At 38.0% G+C, this 22,374-nt stretch overlaps 1 protein-coding gene across 1 annotated transcript; it reads left to right on the top strand.

The window, feature by feature from the left end:
• The first annotated feature begins 19,847 nt into the window (after nucleotides 1–19,847).
• LOC121979459 (mannan endo-1,4-beta-mannosidase 5-like) lies at nucleotides 19,848–21,533 on the top strand. The gene is made up of 5 exons (XM_042531449.1): nucleotides 19,848–20,174; nucleotides 20,345–20,539; nucleotides 20,641–20,763; nucleotides 20,840–21,048; nucleotides 21,167–21,533. The coding sequence occupies exons 1-5, from the start codon at nucleotides 19,848–19,850 to the stop codon at nucleotides 21,531–21,533; spliced, it is 1,221 nt and encodes a 406-aa protein (XP_042387383.1).
• The last annotated feature ends 841 nt before the right edge of the window (nucleotides 21,534–22,374 follow it).

Genomic DNA, 22,374 nt, shown 5'->3' with positions numbered 1-22,374 from the left:
TATTTAATATAAGATTTTCAAAGTAATTGGGATAGAATTTTCTAAAGATATTTTAAAGAGAAAAAAAATAACACTTAAGGAGATTAACAAAATAAACCTCCCCCTGAATTAGATACTCCTTTAATTTATTACTCTCCCTTAATTTATTAATTCTTCTAGGGGATTAAAATAGAAAGTTTGATAAAAAGAAAAAATTGAACCTACCCCTGAATTTGTTACTCCCCTTAATTTAATATCTCCCCTTTAAGTTAATACTAAGGTTTAGTTGTGTTAAATTTCAAAGCCCTAACACATTTGTCTAATTTAGTAACACTTATATTATTATCTCTGTATCCTTGGTATAACTGTTGATTTGAATTTGATTAATCAATTATTAATTAATTTTAGATTCAGACGCTTAACTTTAGTTTAAGATTAAATAAGATAAGATTTTATTAATTCAATAACAGTTAAGCATTATCAATAATTTATTGATTAGTTTTTACTTGATTTAATAATTTAATACTTAGTGAAATAATTTAACTTTCATATTACCTGATTGAGTTGGTCAATGAAAGTGTTAGTTATAATTATTATTATTATTTTTATTTATTTATTAATTTTTTTTAAAGGGATTTCTAGAACAGCATTTAAAAAGAATTTAAAATGATTTTTATAATATGTTTTATGTCAATTAACATACGCTTTGATTCAGTTTTGATTTTAGATTTAAATCAATATTAGTGGTTAATTTAAGTTTAAGTTAAAATTTTTAATTTTAATTGTAATTTCAATATTACGTTTTAATTTAAGATTTAATTTTCAGTTAAGTTAAATTAAAAAATTATTTTAAGGTTAAAATGATGTTTAAGATTAAAAATCAGTTTAAAGTCAAAATAATAATTTTTAAAGTGAAAATAATCTATAGAAATAATTTATTATTATTACTATTTTTTTTTAAGTTAATAGAATTTTATTATAGTTTTTAAAGAATTTTTAAGAGAGTTTTTAAAGAATTTTTAAAAGATTTTTTAAAGAATTTTAAAATAATTTTTAAAGAATTTTTAAAATAGTTTTTAAAGAATTTTAAAATAGTTTTTAAAGAATTTTTAAAAGAGTTTTTAAATAATTTTAAAATAATCTTTTAAAGAATTTTTAAAAGAGTTTTTAAAGAATTTTAAAATAGTTTTTAAAGAATTTTTAAAATAGTTTTTAAAGAATTTTTAAAATAGTTTTTAAAGAATTTTTAAAAGAGTTTTTTAAAGAATTTTAAAATAATTTTTTAGAGAATTTTTAAAAGAGATTTTAAAGGATTTTAAAATAATTTTTAAAGAATTTTTAAAAGAGTTTTTAAAGAATTTTTAAAATAATTTTTAAAGAATTTTTAAAAGAGTTTTTAAAGGATTTTAAAAAAAAATTAAAGATTTTTAAAAGAGTTTTTAAAGAATTTTTAAAATAATTTTTAAAGAATTTTTAAAAGAGTTTTTTAAAGAATTTTTTTTAAAAAAATTGTTTTAAAAGAATTTTTAAAAGATATTTTTTAAAGAATTTTTTAAAATAATTTTTAAAGAATTTTTAAAAGAGTTTTTAAAGAATTTTTAAAATAATTTTTAAAGAATTTTTTTTTAAAAGAGTTTTTAAAGAATTTTTAAATAATTTTTTAAAAGTTTTTTAAAGTAAGTTTTAAAAGAATTTTTTTTTAAATAATTAAGTTAGAATAATTTTTAGGTTAAAATAAATTTTCCATTTAAAATAATTTTTAGGTTAAAATAAATTTTTAAGTTAAAATAATTTTTAGGTTAAAATAAATTTTTAAGTTAAAAAAAATTAAGTTTAATTTTTAAAATATATTTTTAAAAAAATTAATTTTAATTTAATTTAATTTAATTTAATTTAATTTAATTTTAATTTAATTTGAAATTCGAAATTTAGTTTTAATTTGAAATTCAAAATTTAATTTTAATTCAAAATTTAATTTTAATTTGGAATTCAAAATTTAATTTAATTTTAATTAATTTTAATTTAATTTGAAATTTGAAATTTTGTTTTAATTTGAAATTCAAAATTTAATTTTAATTTGAAATTCAAATTTTAATTAATTTTATTTTAATTTGAAATTCGAAATTTAATTTGAATTTTGAAATTCAAAATTTAATTTGAATTAATTTTAATTAATTTTAATTTAATTTGAAATTTGAAATTTAATTTCAATTTGAAATTCAAAATTTAATTTTAATTTGAAATTCAAAATTTAATTTTAATTAATTTTTATTAATTTTAATTTAATTTGAAATTCGAAATTTAATTTCAATTTGAAATTCAAAATTTAATTTTAATTTGAAATTCAAAATTTAATTTTAATTTGAAATTCAAAATTTAATTTTAATTTGAAATTCAATATTTAATTTTAATTTGAAATTCAAAATTTAATTTTAATTTGAAATTCAAATTTTAATTTAGTTTGAAAATTAATTAATTTAATCCTTATTCATCTCACCCGATCTGGAGAAACCTATAATTTTGTGAGATGAATTAGATTTTATTACAGAGTTTGGTTTAACTTGTGTTAGATTCAGGTTTAGCTTTGGTTTCAACAAATAGGCATTCTTCGGATAAGCTTCTAAACTTGGTGAGTCACTTGGACATCATTAGAGTAACCATGCCTTCGAGGTTTTCCGAATAGTCCTATCCACGGAGCTTAGTACTAAACCTTGGTCTAACTAGTTAGAATCCATTTAAAGGTAGCTTCGGTCGGTTCCACTTGGCCAAATGCACCAGATTGAAGTCATATCTTTCTAGACATGCGATGCCCAAGCTTCCCCAACGTACTATCATCAAAAAACTTCACCAGTACCATGATTCAAGTTAAACTTGAACCCTCTTTAACTAGTCCTAATTACCCTGTCGGGTAGGTTGGTTGGGGTTACCCTTTTCGGGTAGGTTAGTTTTGGAGGTGCCAGCTATTCTGGAGCCTCCCCCTAAATTATTGGTCATTAATTTAGTTTTTAGTTCTGGGTTTATTATAGTTAAATTTTGGTTAACATTTAATGTTTAATTTGTAATTTAGATTCAAGTTTTTAATTTTGAATTAATTAAATTAGTCAAATTATCTTTCTTTAAGAGAATGTATTTAATATTTAAATTTTCTTTCAATTTCACTTTTATTAGGTTAATTGAATTATCTTTCTTTAATAGCTTATGTTTAAAGTTTAAGTTTTTATTCATTTTTAAATTTGAATTAATTAAATTGTTTGAATTATATTCCCTCAAAGGTTTATCTTTTAACCTTTTATTAATTGTTAATTTTGAATTTTTTAGATTATCTTTATCTAATATGTTATTTTTAACATTTAATTTTAATTTTGTTAAATTTAGTTTTGATTTTATCAAAGTGTTTGATATATTTTCTTTATTTTTTAAGTTGATATAATTAGTGGAATTTATTAGATTATTCTTATCGTTAAAATTTAATTTTTTATTAATTAAATTATCTTGGGTTTGGATAGGATTGTCTAGATTAATATTGTCTAGATTATTAAATAATTTATTAATTTTATCTAGATCAATATTCACCTTGTCATCTCTATCATTTGAGTTTTCAGATTTGTTTAGGTTCAAGTTTGAATTTTTTTAAATTAATTGGATTTGTTTTATCATATAATATCCTAGTGGTATTTTTGTAATTATTGTCAACTACATTATTTTCACATATATTTTCAGAAATAACTAGATCAATGCTCATATTTTCTAAACTATTATTAGCAGGGGTATTTTGGTAAATATCACTAACCTTGAGTGCAACCCCTAATTCAGTAGGCTTTTCGATTGGATCTAACCCGAGTTCGAATTCGATTTTTACTTGATCCTCGAGCTCCTCGTGAAGTTTGATCAATTGGGTCCAAAGCTCATGTGCATTCTTGTACTTTTCTAATCTGCATAAAATATTGTTAGGTAAACATTACAAATAATGTTACTTACCTTTTTGTTCAGTTCCGAGTTTTGAGAAGGTTTCCTCAAAATTAACATATAATCGATGTCTACGCTTCCTAAGAAGCATTCCATTAATCGCTTCCAGTAGTTGAAGTCTTCATGATCGTATGGTGGTGGTTCGTGGGGGTTCCGTCCTTCTTGAAGAGTCATTATTCTTGCACACAGAGAAACAGAAAAAAATCTCAAGACTTGATCTTGGATTAGCAGTGCTGAAAAAATAATATTTCACTATTTTCGGAGAAAATAATAAAATATTATTAAAATATTAATAAAATATTTGAAAAAAAATATTATTTCAAAATTTTGAAAATGTAATATTTTTTAAATACTAAATAATGGTGAAAAGATGGCGATGTATTTTTTAAAAACCGTTTTGGAAGGAAAAAATGAAAGGCGTAAGGTTTTATTTAAAAGACAAACAATATCTAATTTTTTCTTTAAAACGACCCCCCCTTTGCTTGATTGGTGGTTGCACCAAATCAGAGCGGTACCCGCTCTGATACCACTTGTAGGACCGTGATCGCTCGATAGAGGGGGGGTGAATATCGATTCGAAAACTCGAGTGTAAAAGTACGCAGCGGAAAAGTAAATGAACACAATTGATTTTACTTCGTTCGGAGCCTGTGACGACTCCTACTCGAAGGCCCGTGGTCCTTGATCACTTTCGTTGGGCAATCACTAGCAGTTCGAAAATGATTACAATTTAAAGTACAGGAATGCTAGCAAAATAAAGAAAATACCGACAAGAATTAAAGAAAACGAAAGGAGCGTATTGTCGGATCTTTGTTAGCGTCGCTGAAGCGCAGAGCAGTAGAGCAAGCAGTAGAAGACTTTCTTTTCGTTGTTGTTTTGAAGCTCCCCTCTGACCCTCCTTTTATATGAGGCTCGGGGTGCCCCGGATCCCCTCCGGGCGCCCTGGTGAGACGTGGCAGGTCCAACCGGCGAGCTCCACGTGGCGACGCGTAATCGGGATAAACATCGCCTCCCGGGCGCCCGGACCTCCGGTCGCCCGGACCTCCGGTCGCTCGGACCTCCGGGCGCCCGGACCACCTTTCTCCAGAAACCAGCTTTCCTGCAAGACAAGGTTAGTCCGAGGCAAATAAATAATGTATATCCTGCAAAATAGAGTGTTAGCACAGTTTATAAATTTGACATAAGAAGTATGACTTAGATTCCGTCTTTCCGAGACCGGAATCTAATCACGATCTCGACTTAGATATCCGAAATGGATCTAAGCCGGATCGACGCCTAATGTTCCCTTCCCGGGAACGCGTCCTCGCAGTCACTCCCCTCCAGTGACTTACCTTACTTACCTGCCAAACGTCCGGTCAGCCCTTCGACCCGTATGGACTTCTCGCCAACTATCCGGTCAGCCCGTCGACCTAGCTGGACTTCTCGCCAAGCGTCCGGTCAGCCCGTCGACCCGCTTGGACTTCTCGCCAGCTATCCGGTCAGCCCATCGACCTAGCTAGACTTCTCGCCAAGCGTCCAGTCAGCCCGTCGACCCGCTTGGACTTCGTGCCAGACATCCGGTCAGCCCGTCGACCTGTCTGGACTTATCCTGCACACTCGATCAGAGTGTTAGATAACGACGAACCTAACTTAACCTGATTTGTCATTCATCAAAACCTGAGTTAGACCGTTAGTGCTAACCGCACCAACAAATGGTGGCCGAGCGGTGACTATAAACTCAGGAGAATTAGAGACAATCGAGCGGCGACTATAAAACCTAGAATGTTGAAAAATAATATTAGCCGAGCGACGACTGTAAACCCGAGCGAGATTAACAAAAGTTTAACGGTAACTATAAACCTTGGAGCAGTAAATATCACAGTAGAGCAGCGACTATAAACTCTTGTCTTAGTCGAGCGGCGACTATAAACTATTTCCTTAGTCGAGAGACGACTATAAACTCTTGCCTTAGTCGAGCGGCTACTATAAACTCTTGCCTTAGTTGAGCAGTGACTATAAACTCTTGCCTAAGTTAAGCGGCGACTATAAACTCTTGCCTAAGTCGAGCAGCGGCTATAAAACCTTACGATTTAAGCCAACTAGAGGCTATAAACCCATGTACAACTAATGAAACCTAGGCAACATTGAGCCAATGATACTAATGAACTCTAGCCGAGCGGTGGTTACAAATGCCAGAACACCAAAATCTACTACGGCAAGAGACAAGTATTAAAGAAAAGGGACCTGAGTAGGGTGTGCCCCCGATTGGGCAAAATCTGTATGGTTAAGGCCCAAGGCATCTGGGGAAGGCGCTGCTCAGGCGTTGTTCTGAGACAACAAAGCAGTCGGAGGGGCATAGCCCTGGAGAGGGAATAAAAGAAAAGGCAATAAAATAACAAAGTGTCGATCGGAGGCACGTGAATTGATACTTTATAAAATACAAGACACTAGTAGACCGGTAGAGACCGTATGAGAATTCAATCAGTCGAACTTGCAGTCTCCTTCGACTACACTTAAGGGAGAGTCTTGTGATGCGGTGATGAAGGGGGCCCACCCGAGGGAAGTCAGAGTCAAGTAGGGCAGCCATGATGTGGCGGTCAAAGTCAATAGTAAAAGGACAAGCTTCTAGTAGTCGAGCGGCGACTATAAACTCAGGAGAATTAGAGATAATCGAGTGGCGACTATAAAACCTAAAATGTTGAAATATAATATTAGCTGAGCGAAGATTGTAAACCCGAGCAAGATTAACAAAAGTTGAGCGGTGACTATAAATCCTGGAGCAGTAAGTATCATAGTAGAGCGGCGACTATAAACTCTTGTCTTAGTTGAGCGATTACTATAAACTCTTCCCTTAGTTGAGCAGTGACTATAAACTCTTGCCTATGTCGAGTGGCGATTATAAACTCTTGCCTAAGTCGAGCAGCGACTATAAAACCTTACGATTTAAGCCAAGTAGAGGCTATAAACCCATGTACGGCTAATGAAACCCAAGCAACATTGAGCCGATAATTCTAATGATCTCTAACCGAGTGATGGTTATAAATGTCGGAACACCAAAATCTACTGTGACAAAAGACAAGTATTAAAGAAAACGAACTTGAGTAGGGTGTGCCCCCAACCGAGCGAAATCTGTATAGTTAAGGCCCAAGGCATCTAGGGAAGGCGCCGCTCAGGAGTTGTTTCGAGATAGCAAAGCAGTCGGAGGGGCATAGCCACAGAGAGGGAATAAAAGAAAAAGCAATAAAATAGCAAATTGCCGATCGGAGGCACGTGAATTGATACTTCATAAAATACAAGACACTAGCAAACCGACAGAGACCGTACGAGAATTGTCGAGCGGGTGGGGGCCCTTAGAGGCGCTACTCATTCAATCAGTCGGACTTTGCAGCCTCCTTCGACTACACTTAAGGGAGAGTCTTGTGATGCGGTGATGAAGGGGGCCCACTCGAGAGAAGTTAGAGTCAAGTAGGGCAGCCATGATGTGGCGGTCAAAGTCAACAGTCAAAAGATAAGCTTCTGGTGGTCGAGCGGCTGGCCTGTCCGCCCAGTCAAACGGCTTCTCTAGCCGAGTGGAAGACAGTTTTCTACACTCCCGTCAATATGGGAAGGGCAGCAGGTTCTCATGTTCGCAGCGACCGTAAAAGGGATCATCTGCCCGGATGGACTGTCTTGCCAGACTAGGAAGAGCTACTCAGCCACACGACCGTAATAACGGATTGCCCAAGTGGCGGGGCGATGGCCTCAAGCCGAGCGGCTCCCCCACTCGGCTAAGCAGTGGGACTCCTTGTCTCACTCAGCATACCTTCCTGAGAGTCCGTGCCACTGACATGGAGGCATGGTCAAGCGGCGAATCATACAATAGAAGGTTCTACCGTCACGTCAGGGATATGTACGTCCCGTTAAGGTAAGGTAAGGTGCCAGAGACACTTTATTGACACGTCCTTTCATAGGATGAGTATGGAAACATGCAAGAACCTTGGCACGTGTGCCCACATGTTTATATAGCTCCATATGCCTTGGGACACGTGCTCGCATATCACCGCAGCTCTATATAAAGAGTGGTCCAACCACCAGAGGAGGTATACACGCGCATTCTCATTATTGCGAGCTTTCATCCACTATTTTACTGTTTATCTTTGTTCCTGGTGACTGACTTGAGCGTCAGAGGGTCAACACCGGGAACCATTTCCCTAGCCCGACATTGACATTTTTGTTCTTGCAGATTTAACGTAGTCTTCACACAATCAACCGAGGAGCCACATCCCCAGTCAGCCGTCATCATCGAGTTTGAATAGGGTAACTATTCTTTAACTTGTTTTACGTTTTTTAGAAACTCGTTAGTGTGTATGACCCAATAGGTTCTCGATTTATCTTGGTCGTCCATAATTAACTACTTAATTATAGAACGATTATAAGTGACACCTATCAGTACATCATGATCCCTAATTAGCCGGAAAATCATAGATGATCTTAGAACTTATTCTAACCCCTTCAACAACTACAATGAGTCGTATCTTGTTCCTTTCACTCGTCTTATACCCACATGGTTCAAGATATGGTCTATGTATCTGTCCTCACTAGACTGACTACGTCACACCTCATCCAAGTAATATTTCCTCATTCTACGGATTTAAATTACTTATACATGTGTACAATGTTGGTGCAATCTTAGGTCAAGGTTGACCTGGTTGACCTGACTCGAGTTGACCTGACTCGAGTTGTGTTTTGATGTTTGACGATGTTTGACGAGAAGAGAGTTGTACTCTTGATGTTTGACAAGAATAGGTGTTTGGGAGATTGTAGGTGCAACCTTAGGTCAAAGTTGACCTGGTTGACCGTGATTCGGGAAAAGTCCAAGCAGGGAGCTTGGCACGAGAAAAGTCCAAGTACGGAGACTTGGCACGGGGAAAAGTCCAAGCAGGTAGCTTGGCACGCGGAAAGTCCAAGCAGGGAGCTTGGCATGAGGGAAAGTCCTAACTGGGATGTTAGGCAGTGTGGAAAGTCCCGGTGAGTGAAGCGTGGCCCTAGAGGAAGTTAGGCAGTTGGAAAGTCCCGTGAGTGAAGCCAATGGAAAAGTCCTAACGGGATGTTAGGCGGGGAAAATCAGTGAAGCCGGTGAAAGTCCGGTGAGTGAAGCCGGGCAGGGAAAATCTTGGTGAGTGATGATCGGACATCCGGTGTTGAGGAAAGTCCAAGTAGGTCAAAGGGATTGACCGACACTTGGCGGAGAATTCTAGCAGTCAAGGGAGTGACCAGATGCTAGAATGAAGTACCAACAAGTCAAGATTGACCGGATGTTGGTTTGGACTTGGTTTGGGCGAAACCATGAACTAGATCGATCCGTGATCGATCCAATGATCCCGAATATTCTGATCGGTCCGGTGACCGATCAGGCCAATGATACGCTGGTTGACTGATCGGTCCGGTGACCGATCAGAGAAGCCGAACAGAGCGAGGCGCAAGAGGGGCTAATCGGTCCGGGGACCGATCAAGGCCCGATCGGTCCCGCATCGATCAGAGTTCCGATCGGCCGTGGACCGATCAGAGTTCGATCGGTCCATGGACCGATCAGGACGGCGAAGCTTCTTCCCGATCGTCCGCACCGATCAGATGTTACTCGATCGGTCCACGCATCGATCGTGGTTCTAGTCGCTGTGACGCAACGCCAGTTTCTTCGCTTCTTCTTCGCGTATAAGGAGACGAGGCATCTTCGTGAGAACTGCTCTTTCTTTTCCTTCTTAGAACTTCGCTCGCTGAAGTTTGAGCTTCGATCGAGTTTTGTTGAGCTCACTTCAAGCCCCGCGTGAGCTTCTTTCGATTGCTTGTTGGCATTCGTCCGTGAAGTTGTTGCTTCCAGGACTTCAGTCGACGACAAGAAGGCAAGCTTGTATTGTTACATTCATTGTATTTACTTCTTGTATTCCTTGTATTCTATCTTGCTGTTGCGAGTTATTGTGGCGAGGTTTCTCCACCCACAAGGAGTATCTATTAGCCGGTTTTCCGGGGGCTCATCCACCGACGGATTGACTGGACTCGTCCACCTTACGGACACGCCGAGGAGTAGGAGCCCTAATCTCCGAACCTCGTTACATCCTTGTGTTAAGGTTTGGTTTTCTTCTCTTTCGTTTCTTTGTATTTTCCGCTGTGCTAACTCGATTTGTAGAAAGAAAGCGAATTTGGGGTCGGCTATTCACACCCCCCCCTCTCTAGCCGAGTACGAAAGATCCCAACAAGTGGTATCAGAGCCAGGTTGCTCTTCGCCGGATTAACATCCGAGGGAGCACAAGCTAGAGATGGATAAACTCGTAGAAGACATCACAATTCCACCCTCCTACGATCGCGACGACTTCGCATTTTGGAAGGTAAGAATGAGATATTTTCTTATGACTAACCTTGAGAATTGGAGTTGTGTTCAATTAGGTTTTACTCCTCCATTGGATAAAGAAGGAGAACTTTTGGAGAAAAAGAAGTGGACAAAGGAGCAAGTCCACCAATCAACCGTCAACGATGAGTTATTGAAAATTTTTGAATTTTCTTTACCTAATGATGTTTTGTGTAGGATAGGTGGATACAACAATGCCAAGGAGTTGTGGAACAACTTGGCTAAGTTCCATGAGGAGAACTCCACTTCAAGCCATGAAGAGAAGTCAAGTGAGTCAAGTCGCTCACATCATGGAGGCATGGATTTAGAGGTTGAGGGTCACTCAACATCTAAGGATGAAGAGGAGGAGAGTTCTTCTTCAAGTTTGGAGCAAGAAGAAGAAGCTTCTACCTCCGGAAGGGATGAAGGAGAGAGCGTTCAACCATCCTCAACCCTAGGTAACTCAAGCAATTTAATTTCTTGTAAATTACGTATAATGTGCTTTGAGTGTAGGGAGTATGGACATTACAAGAGTAAGTGTCCAAGGAGGGTTAGGAAGACTCCACCGGCGCCAAAGGTCAAGGAAGTCGGAGTCCCAACACGCAAGGGCAAGGAGCACGTGGTGTGCTTCCAATGCAAGCGAAGGGGACATTATCGGAGTCAATGTCCGAGGGGGAGGCAACCTCACAAGGACAAGAAGACGAGCACATCGATAGGGGGAGCTAAGGCAAACCCTAAGGTAACCTTTAAGGCTCATTATTGCAATACTAGTAAGATGCATGCTAGTAGTTTGATTGCAATTGACAATAATGATAAGCATGATAATTATAAAAATCGATACACATGCTTAGGTGCCAAACATGTGAGCCTAGATAAGGATAACACTAGGAAAGTCAACCCTAGGATCAACTCATCTAAGGTTAAGGATAACCTAGGTAGAAATCCCAAATCATCTAGACATATGCCTAGGAATACCTCAAAGAAAAATGATAAATTAAAGTTTGAGGTATTAGAGAAGGAGAATCAAGTCTTGAGGTCAAGACTTGATACTTTGGAAAAGGCTCTTAAGAACTTGGAGAAGTCATCTCTAGGGTTTAAGGGTCAAAAACCAATATCCAAGGACAAGAAAGGTTTGGGTCACAAACCTAAGTCCCAAGTGGTCAAGCCCACTTATCATAATGTTCCATTCGATTATGGAACAAAATCTAGGGCTAGGAAGACCATCACCAAGGTCACAAGGGGAGTCACCCCTAGAGTTGATCTTGATGAGTCCCAAATGACCAAGGCTTTAAAGCCTAGGAGGGTCATTAGGAGGGTTGCTAGGGAAGTCATCCCTAATGAATATTTAGTGAACCCAATGAGCTCAAATAGGTATTGGGTTCCTAGGAGCGTGATTTCATCACGCTAGATGGATTAGAGTGTGCCAACCTTATTTGGATAGATAGTTAATCTATTCATAGCAAAAGGTGGCATTTGAGGAATTTTCAAGGTGTAATCAAGCCTTGAAAATGAAATGGAAAATTATTCCTAAGGTGATTAGGATGTGCCAATCTCAATTAAGGAGTTTTCTAGAGTCAATCTAATTGGCACATAGTGATCTAAAAATCTTTTGTATTTGATTTTAGGTCCATTACACTTAGGAATATAGAATTTATGGAAAAATGATCAAAATTATCAAAAATGGCAACTAAGACTAGAATTAGGTATTTTCTATACCTTTATATGCTATTTGCCATGTATTGTTTGCCATATGCCATGTCATGACATCATATTTATTTTATGATCATTTAAAATGTCATGATAATGCTTAGGTTAGTTATATGTCATGCCTTAGTTAAAGTTTCATACTTTATGCCATGACATCATGACATTGGCACATGTTATTATGTATGATATCATTTTATGCCATGTCATCATTTCTTGCATTTATAATCAATGAAATTGATCTAAGGATAAACAACACAATTTGATATGGAGATCAAGTTGTTGTTTTAGAAAAATGCATGAGAACCTAGATTAAGCTAACCTAAACCCATATCTCACATCAAAATTGACTTGAATGTGTTTGATACACCTTAGATGTGTGTGAGATATTAGGATGATGAGTTAGGATCAAGGTGCATGGTTCTTGTATCTAGATGAGCCTAATTCTAAATGGGGGATCATAGGGAAAGCTTGTGTACAAGTCATGTACATTTAGCCCTAAGATTATGGTCCCAAATTAAAGGGTTTAAAAGCATTTTAAAATTGATTTGAAAAACCTTGATGAAGCTTTCCTAGTGATAGCATTCATCATTGAACATTGTGATACAAAGTTGAGTTAAACTTGAACTATTTCAAAGTTTTTGAACTTTGTATCAAGATTGAAAAATGGAAACTATTTTCATAGAAAACTATTTTTCCTTGATAGTGTATGATATGAGGAATGTATCCTCAAAGTTTCGTAATTTTTGAAATTTTCTGTAATTTTCTGTGAGTTTCTGAACTTCTCCCGGGGAGAAAATCAGAAATCTCTGATTTCAGAGGCTGGATCGGTCACCGGACCGATCCAGGGAAGGCCTGATCGGTCTGGTGACCGATCAGTGACGATCCAGTGCGATCAGTGAAGCGTGGATCGGTCTGGGGACCGATCCATGGGGCTTCTGATCGGTCTGAGGACCGATCAGCGCGTGCCAGTTTCTGATTTTCAGCAGGTGTCTGAAATTTCAGTTTTTGGGAGTGAGTTTCGGGTTTCTAAAGGTTTGAAACTCTCCAAGACATTGTTGGTGCAATGGTCAAGGGGGAGTTGACCTTTAGGGGGAGTTTTACCTAATTGTCAAGGGGGAGTTGACTTTTAGGGGGAGTTTTTACTCCTTAAGACTTTCGAGGATTAGTGATATGGGATTATCACTAAATTGAGTGTTGAGTTTAGTTTCAAGGGGGAAATTAAGGGTTTCAATGAAAGGTATGAGACTTTCATTAGGAAGAAACTCTTGACCTTGATTCCCTCTTTTTGATGTGTGTCAAAAAGGGGGAGAGATGTCCAAAGGGGGAGATTGTAGGTTTTGGAAGAATGTTCAAGGAAGAACATTGGAAAACCTAAGTTAGGTTATCGGGTTAACCTAACTTGATTTTGGATTTTGTCAAACATCAAAAAGGGGGAGATTGTTGGTGCAATCTTAGGTCAAGGTTGACCTGGTTGACCTGACTCGAGTTGACCTGACTCGAGTTGTGTTTTGATGTTTGACGATGTTTGACGAGAAGAGAGTTGTACTCTTGATGTTTGACAAGAATAGGTGTTTGGGAGATTGTAGGTGCAACCTTAGGTCAAAGTTGACCTGGTTGACCGTGATTCGGGAAAAGTCCAAGCAGGGAGCTTGGCACGAGAAAAGTCCAAGTACGGAGACTTGGCACGGGGAAAAGTCCAAGCAGGTAGCTTGGCACGCGGAAAGTCCAAGCAGGGAGCTTGGCATGAGGGAAAGTCCTAACTGGGATGTTAGGCAGTGTGGAAAGTCCTGGTGAGTGAAGCCAGGCAGTGGGAAAGTCCTAACTGGGACGTTAGGCAGTGTGGAAAGTCCTGGTGAGTGAAGCCAGGCAGTGAAAAAGTCCTAACTGGGATGTTAGGCAGTGTGAAAATCCTGGTGAGTGAAGCCAGGTGAAAGTCCGGGTGAGTGAAGCCAGGCAAGGGAAAATCCTGATGGATCAGGGATGATCGGACATCTGGTGTTGAGGAAAGTCCAAGTAGGTCAAAGGGATTGACCGGACACTTGGCGGAGAATTCTAGCAGGTCAAGGGAGTGACCAGATGCTAGGAATGAAGTACCAACAAGTCAAGATTGACCGGATGTTGGTTTGGACTTGGTTTGGGCGAAAACCATGAACTAGATCGATCTGGTGATCGATCCGGATACTGAATATTCTGATCGGTCGGTGACCGATCAAGAATACATAGCTCATCAGTGATAACTGATCGGTCGGTGACCGATCGAGTCGATCGAACAGAGCGAGGCGCAGAGGGCTGATCGGCCGGGGACCGATCAGCATAGCATGATCGGTCCCCGCATCGATCAGAGTTCTGATCGGTCTGTGGACCGATCAGAGGTTCCCGATCGGTCCATGGACCGATCAGGACGATACCTGATCGGTCCACAGCTTGTCAGATCGGCTGATCGGTCCACGCCGATCGTGGTTCTAGTCGCCAGACGCAACGGCCAGTTTCTTCGCTGTTTCTTCTTCGCAGGTATAAGGAGAGGGCATCTTCCGTGAGAACTGTCTCTTTCTTTTTCCTTCTTAGAACTTCTGCTCTTGTTTGAGCTTCGACTGAGCTTTGTTGAGCTCACTTCAGAAGGAGCTTCTTTGACTGAGTCGCTTGTTGGCATTCGTCCGTGAAGTTGTTGCTTCCAGGACTTCAGTCGACGACAAGAAGGCAAGCTTGTATTGTTACATTCATTGTATTTACTTCTTGTATTCCTTGTATTCTATCTTGCTGTTGCGAGTTATTGTGGCGAGGTTTCTCCACCCACAAGAAGTATCTATTAGCCGGTTTTCCGGGGGCTCATCCACCGACGGATTGACTGGACTCGTCCACCTTACGGACACGCCGAGGAGTAGGAGCCCTAATCTCCGAACCTCGTTACATCCTTGTGTTAAGGTTTGGTTTTCTTCTCTTTCGTTTCTTTGTATTTTCCGCTGTGCTAACTTGATTTGTAGAAAGAAAGCGAATTTGGGGTCGGCTATTCACACCCCCCCTCTCTAGCCGAGTACGAAAGATCCCAACATACAAGAGTCTCAAACTCTTAACACGTGATACTTTGGCCAAAAACTTTGAGTAATAATCCTAACAAGTGACCATATGGTATACGTCTCTTCGCAAGGAGCGGTGAATCCTCTGTGGGCTATCCAAACATCTTCGGGCATTTTGACTTATACCCAATCATCCCGGGTCCACATCTCAATGAGGTGCTTGCTAGCATGTCAAAGTATAAGTCTCCATGACCAAGTTGACTTGTATACCTCAAGTCGAAGGAAACTTGCACTCGAGCTGCAGTAAGAGCTTCACAAACATATCCATATATATAGATAATCATATGAATTCTTACAGCGAGTCACTCCAATGATCTAATTACCATAATTAGCATCCACCTTTAACTCTCGACATTTCAATGCCTCCAGCAAGTTAGAAAACAATTGCTTGACGAACCAAGGAGTATAACTCATGCTAGTCTTATAGAATTGATGATGCGCAAATGCATCAATTCAATGACTAGGAAAATTCTAATACGTTCATAATTGTACATGTAGAGATAATCACTAGTTGTGATCCAATCATAATTTCTCTCATGCTATGAATTATATTGCAAACATTCAGTAAATAAGTTTAAGACAATCAATCATATAATATGCACTCAAATACTAAATCTATATTTAGTAAAAACTGTAAGGCGATTGCCTTAGAACATCCCTCAAAATCTAATAGGTTGGGTAAGGGAACCCTAGACTTGAGTTAAGTGAGTTAGGGTTGGACAATAGATTGAGAAATTGATTGGGCCTAAACCAATCGATTAACTGATAGATTGAGAGTTGTGTGTCGCGAGAGAGAAGGCTGAATCGATTAGCCAATTGATTAAGCCTTCACCAATTGATGGGATAATCGATTAGGGGCCTAAATCACAAGCACAGAGAGGTGTTTAATCAATTGGTCAATCGATTCAGAAGGTGTTTAATCAATTGGTCAATAGATTTAGACCTCCAGTCGATTGGGTAATCCATTGGGGTGTTAATTTTATCTTGAGAAGTTTAATCAATTAGGTAATCGATTGGGAGAAAAAGTACATAAGAACAGTAAGTCTCTAGATTGATTAAGCAATCGATCCAGAGCATCCTCAATCAATTGACCAATCGATTGAGGGGAATTTTTCGTGACGCGCAGTGGGCTTCGTAATCGATCAAGTGATCGATTAAAGCCTCTTAATTGATTAGGTAATCAATTGGGAGAAGAAGAAAAGAGTCGTTGTGAGGTTTGGACTGCCAGATGTGCTCGGATCTGATATGACAATCGATTGGGGGTAAGATTAATCGATTGGGAGTCCTAATTTGCGGGATATAATACTTATCAAAGATTTAAATCCAGACTTCTTCATATCCGCTCTTCATCGCTAGTTTTTGAAGCTTCTTAAAGATAAGTGTTGCTATACTTTTCGAGTATCAAGAGGCAATTCAAAACAACAAAAGATCAAGAGCAAATGTCCTTCATTATTGTGCTTATTTCTTTAGTTTTATTGTATTTCTCGTATTTACTTGTACGAGGCTTCTCCACCTCCTAAAAGAAGGTTTCATAATGTATACATAGCCACTCGGCCTACAGTCTACACGACTGGAAATAAAACACGATCACGTAATTTAATATGCAGCTCACATGCCTGAATCGACAGCCACACAGTTGTATATACAGCCCACACGGCTGGAATAAAAAACAAAGTAATAAATAACCCACTCAGCTATAACAAAAATCACAGCGAAAGACGTAGGAAAGTCACACAAATTAAAATGATATAATGCGTGTTGGCACAACTTAAACACAACAAAATACCAAAAACGATAAAGTAGCTACATGGGTAAACACCAATACAATGGCAATATCATAAGAAAAACATGTAAGAAAATAAGAGCAAAGTAAAGACCATCTTCTAATGTGTCATGGGACCGGCAGACATGATACTTTAAGCGACTCCACATTCATCTACTTGCTACCTGAGGAAAATGACAAACCCGACCTGAATATGATTTTTTTGAGTCAACTCAGATCGAAATCATTTTTGACACCTTTAACCTAGCTCACTAACCATCATTTGTCGTGGGTGTATCATGCTTCTTGTTAAAGACAGTTACTGCTTGCCTTCTAATAACAGGATGGTAAATGAATTAAATATCTTACAAAATTCAAGGTAACACTACGTGTAATAAATCTAATATCATCCGATTTAGAAAACGCACATCTTGGACCCGAGATCAAAATAAAATGGCTATTCTTTTAGGTATCCACTTAATTTTATTAGGTCCAGATGTTTTTGTTTATATTAATCCAGTGCGTATTAGGAAATAATTCGAATGCATCATGGGAAGAGAGAAAATTACTTTACGTCTAATTTAAGCTAAATGGATTCATAAATTTCTATTAGAAGAAATGACAGTAATTAAAATATATATCTCGAAAAGCTTTCCATAATTTTTATTTTCGTCCAAATACATAATTACAATAGAAGAATATTTTAAATATGACTTTTAATGGCCATTAATGGTACTTTAAAATTATCTAACAGTTCACGCAAAAATATAAAAAACTAAGGGTGTGTTTGGTTTGTACCGTTTTCATTTTCATTTTATGGAAAACGCGCGTTTTCTAGAAAATAGAAAACGACTTTTTGTTATTCTTTGTTTTTCTAGAAAACGATAGTCAATTTTTTAGAAAACGCGCGCGAAAAATGCAAACCAAACACCGTTTTTCAGAAAACGCGCGTTTTCTAGAAAATTAAAATGGAAAACGCGCGTACCAAACGCCCCCTAACTTTTTTCTGTCAATTTCTCATAAACTGATTGATTGAGAGTTGTGTGTCGCGAGAGAGAAGGTTGAATCGATCAGTCAATTGATTAAGCCTTCATCAATTGATTAAATAATCGATTAAGGGCCTAAATCACAAGCACAGAGAGATGTTTAATCAATTGGTCAATCGATTCAGAAGGTGTTTAATCAATTAGTCAATTGATTCAGACATCCAAACGATTGGGGTAATCCATTGGGGTGTTAATTTTATCTTGAGAAGTTTAATCGATTAGGTAATCGATTGGGAAAAGAAGTTCATAAGAACAGTAAGTCTCTAGATCGATTAAGCAATCGATCCAGAGCATCCTCAATCAATTGACCAATCGGTTGAGGGGAATTTTTCGTGACGCACAGTGAGCTTCGTAATCGATCAAGTGATCGATTAAACCCTCTTAATTGATTAGGTAATCAATTGGGAGAAGAAGAAAAGAGTCGTTGTGAGGTTTGGACTGCCAGATGTGCTCGGATCTGATATGGTAATCGATTGAGTGTAAGATTAATTGATTGGGAGCCCTAATCTGTGGGATATAATACTTATCAAAGATTTAAATTTAGACTTCTTCATATCCGCTCTTCATCGCTAGTTTTTGAAGCTTCTTAAAGATAAGTGTTGCTATACTTTTCGAGTATCAAGAGACAATTCAAAGCAACAAGATATCAAGAACAAATGCCCTTCATTGTTGTGCTTATTTCTTTAGTTTTATTGTATTTCTTGTTGTATTTCTCGTATTTACTTGTACGAGTCTTCTCCACCTCCTAAAAGAAGGTTTCATAATGTATACATAGTCACTCGACCTACAGTCCATACGACTGGAAATAAAACACAATCACGTAATTTAATATGCAGCTCACATGTCTGGATCGACAGCCACACAGTTGTATACACAGCCCACACGGTTGGAATAAAAAATAAAGTAATAAATAACTCACTCGACTGTAACAAAAATCACAGCAAAAGACGTAGGAAAGTCACATAAATTAAAATGATATAATGCGTGTTGGCACAACATAAACACAACAAAATACCAAAAAGGTAAAGTAGCTACATGGGTAAACACTAATACAATGTCAATACCATAAGAAAAACATGTAAGAAAACAAGAGCAAAGTAAATACCATCTTCTAATGTGTTATGGGACTGGCAGACATGATACTTCAAGCGACTCCACATTCATATACTTGCTACCTGAGGAAAATGACAAATCTGACCTAAATTTGATTTTTTTGAGTCAACTCAGATCGAAATCAGTTTTGACACCTTTAACCTAGCTCACTAACCCTCATTTGTCGTGGGTGTATCATGCTTCTTGTTAAAGACAATTATTGCTTGACTTCTAATAACATGATGGTAAATGAATTAAATATTTATAAATAAGTTTGACGGTCGATTTGATAAAATTATCATGATGTGAATATGAGATTAGATACTCAAATAGTAAAAATAACCTCTTACAAAATTCAAGGTAACACTACGTGTAATAAATCTAATATCATGAGATCTTTTCTAAGAACGGACATCTTGGACCCGAGATCAAAATAAAATGGCTATTCTTTTAGGTATCCACTTAATTTTATTAGGTCCAGATGTTTTTGTTTATAGTAATCCAGCGCGTATTAGGAAATAATTCGAATGCATCATGGGAAGAGAGAAAATTACTTTACGTCTAATTTAAGCTAAATGGATTCATAAATTCCTATTAGAAGAAATGACAGTAATTAAAAAATATATCTCGAAAAGCTTTCCATAATTTTTATTTTCGTCCAAATACATAATTACAATAGAAGAATATTTTAAATATGACTTTTAGTGGCCATTAATGGTACTTTAAAATTATCTAACAGTTCCCGCAAAATGAAAAAAACTAACATTTTTCTGTTGATTTCTCATAAATTGATGCTTAAAAATATCAGTTTCCATTCTAATCCATCTCTCTCTATGTATATGCAATCGATCCAAAAGGTCCTCACTCCATTCAAGCTCATTGCAATGGCGAAGTTGGTCAGATCGCAGCTCTTCTTGTGTGTACTAGCGCTGGTGGCGGCGACGGCAGCAGCGGATCTCCCGGGGTTCGTCGAGAGTATAGACAAGACATTCTGGACGGAAGGGTCTACGTTCCTCTTCAACGGTTTCAACGCTCACTGGCTAATGGGCGACGCGGCGTCTCCCCTCTCCAACGGGAGCAAGGTCACGGCGCTGTTCAAAGAGGCGGCTGCCGCCGGCCTCACCGTCTGCCGCACATGGGCGTTCTACGACGGCTTCAGCGACGACTCGCTTCAGGTGACGCCCGGCGTTTACCATGAGCAAGTCTTCAAGGTATGTATATATATACAAGTGCCATGCATGCTCTCTCTCTCTCTCTCTCTCTCTCTCTCTCTCTCTTTCGCGCTCGCTGTCTATTAGTCAGATCGTAAAAATTGAACACGTGCCCGATTAGAAAAAAATGATAATTTTATTTTCTTTTGTCGAACGATATGTTTGGTTAGGGCCTGGACTTCGTGATATCAGAAGCCAGGAATAATGGGTTACGAGTGATTTTAAGCTTGGTGAACAATTACAATGATTACGGCGGTCGAGCACAATACGTCGACTGGGCTCGCAGGGCAGGTTTGGTCGTGCCAAGCGTCGATGATTTCTACACACACGATATTGTAAGGGGCTACTTCAAGGACCACATTGAGGTAATTAATTAATCAATAATACTTATGACACTAATAGATTTTTAATTTTCTATCAAGTACCTCTTTTTTTTAATCTCTTAAATCTTTCTTGCCCCCTTCAGTATATGCTAAACAGGATGAACACCTTCACAAAGATGGCCTACAAAAATGATCCCTCAATCATGGCTTGGGAGCTCATTAACGAGCCCCACTGCGAGTCTGATCCCTCGGGGAAAATTTTTACGGTATATATTATTATTGGATTGGATGTGGACTTATACGTGTAGAACCTGTAAATTCTCATTGATCTGTTATTAATAGGCTTGGGTGCAAGAGATGGCAACCTTCCTGAAGACCATAGACAACAATCACCTTCTTGGGGTCGGACTTGAGGGCTTTTATGGAAGTTCCACACCGGACAAAGTCAAACTCAACAACCCTAATGCGGTTCAAATTGGCGTTGACTTTATGGAAGTCCACAAAGTCATCCAGATCGATTATGCAACCGTCCATGCCAACCCGGATTTTTGGTAAAACATCTCATCAATCCATCAATCCGATTAATTAATTGATTGGATTTAGGATTTAAAGTTTAGAATTTAGGTATTAATTAATAATTAAAAAATCAAAAAAATGAAATTAATGCAGGTTAAAAGGGCAAAGCGAGGATAAGAAAAAAGAGTTCATAAACCAATGGCTTTGGAACCACTGGAAGGACTCGCTGGAGGTGCTGGGGAAGCCATTTATGCTGGGGGCGTTCGGGAAGACGAAAAAGGATCCAGGATACTCGAAGCAGATCCGCAACGACTTCTATTCCACGGTCTACGATAGCATCTATAGCATATCGAAGAATGGGCACAAGACCTTCACGGGGGGTTTAATGTGGCAGCTCTTCGTTGAGGGCATGGAATCGCAAGACGATGGCTTTGAGATTATTCTGTCGCAGGACGCCAGCGCCACCGCACTCATCCTGAATCAGTCAAAAAAAATGGGAGAGCTCGCCGGCGCTGCCTAGCAGCTGCCTCATCGTTGTCATTAAACTCACTTGTAGGGCTTTAGTTTATGTGATGTGCCATTGTTCTTTTTCAGTATCAACATCCTGTATTGGATTCTTAATCCAAAGTTAGTCGAAAAGGATAATTATCTATTGTGTGTTATCATATTAAAATAAATCTAATCTAATTAAAATGATCAATTAAAATTTTAAATATTTGAATTTATATATATATATAATTTTGATATCTTACACCATATGATTAATACTAATAAACTCTTGCCTTAGTTGAGCAGTGACTATAAACTCTTGGCTAAGTCGAGCAACGACTATAAACTCTTGTCTAAGTCGAGCAGCAGTAGAGGCTATAAACCCATGTACGGCTAATGAAACCAAGGCAACATTGAGCCGATAATACTAATGATCTCTAGCCGAGCGGTGGTTATAAATGCCAGAACACCAAAATCTACTACGGCAAGAGACAAGCATTAAAGAAACACACCTGAGCAGGGTGTGCCCCCGACTGGGTGAAATCTGTATAGTTAAGGCCCAAGGCATCTAGGGAAGGCGCCACTCAGGAGGTGTTCTGAGACCGCAAAGCAGTCGGAGGGGCATAGCCACAGAGAGGGAATAAAAGAAAAATCAATTAATAGCAAATTGCCGATCGGAGGCACGTGAATTGATACTTCATAAAATACAAGGCACTAGCAAACCGACAGAGACCGTACGAGAATTGTCGAGCGGGTGGAGGCCCCTTAGAGGCGCTACTCATTCAATCAGTCGGACTTGCAGCCTCCTTCGACTACACTTAAGGGAGAGTCTTGTGATGTGGTGATGAAGGGGGGCCCACTCGAGAGAAGTC

Source organism: Zingiber officinale, chromosome 5A, assembly GCF_018446385.1.
Source record: "Zingiber officinale cultivar Zhangliang chromosome 5A, Zo_v1.1, whole genome shotgun sequence".
NCBI lineage: Eukaryota > Viridiplantae > Streptophyta > Magnoliopsida > Zingiberales > Zingiberaceae > Zingiber > Zingiber officinale.
Note: the sequence above shows the minus strand (reverse complement) of the source record. Positions and strands in the feature narration are given on the sequence as shown.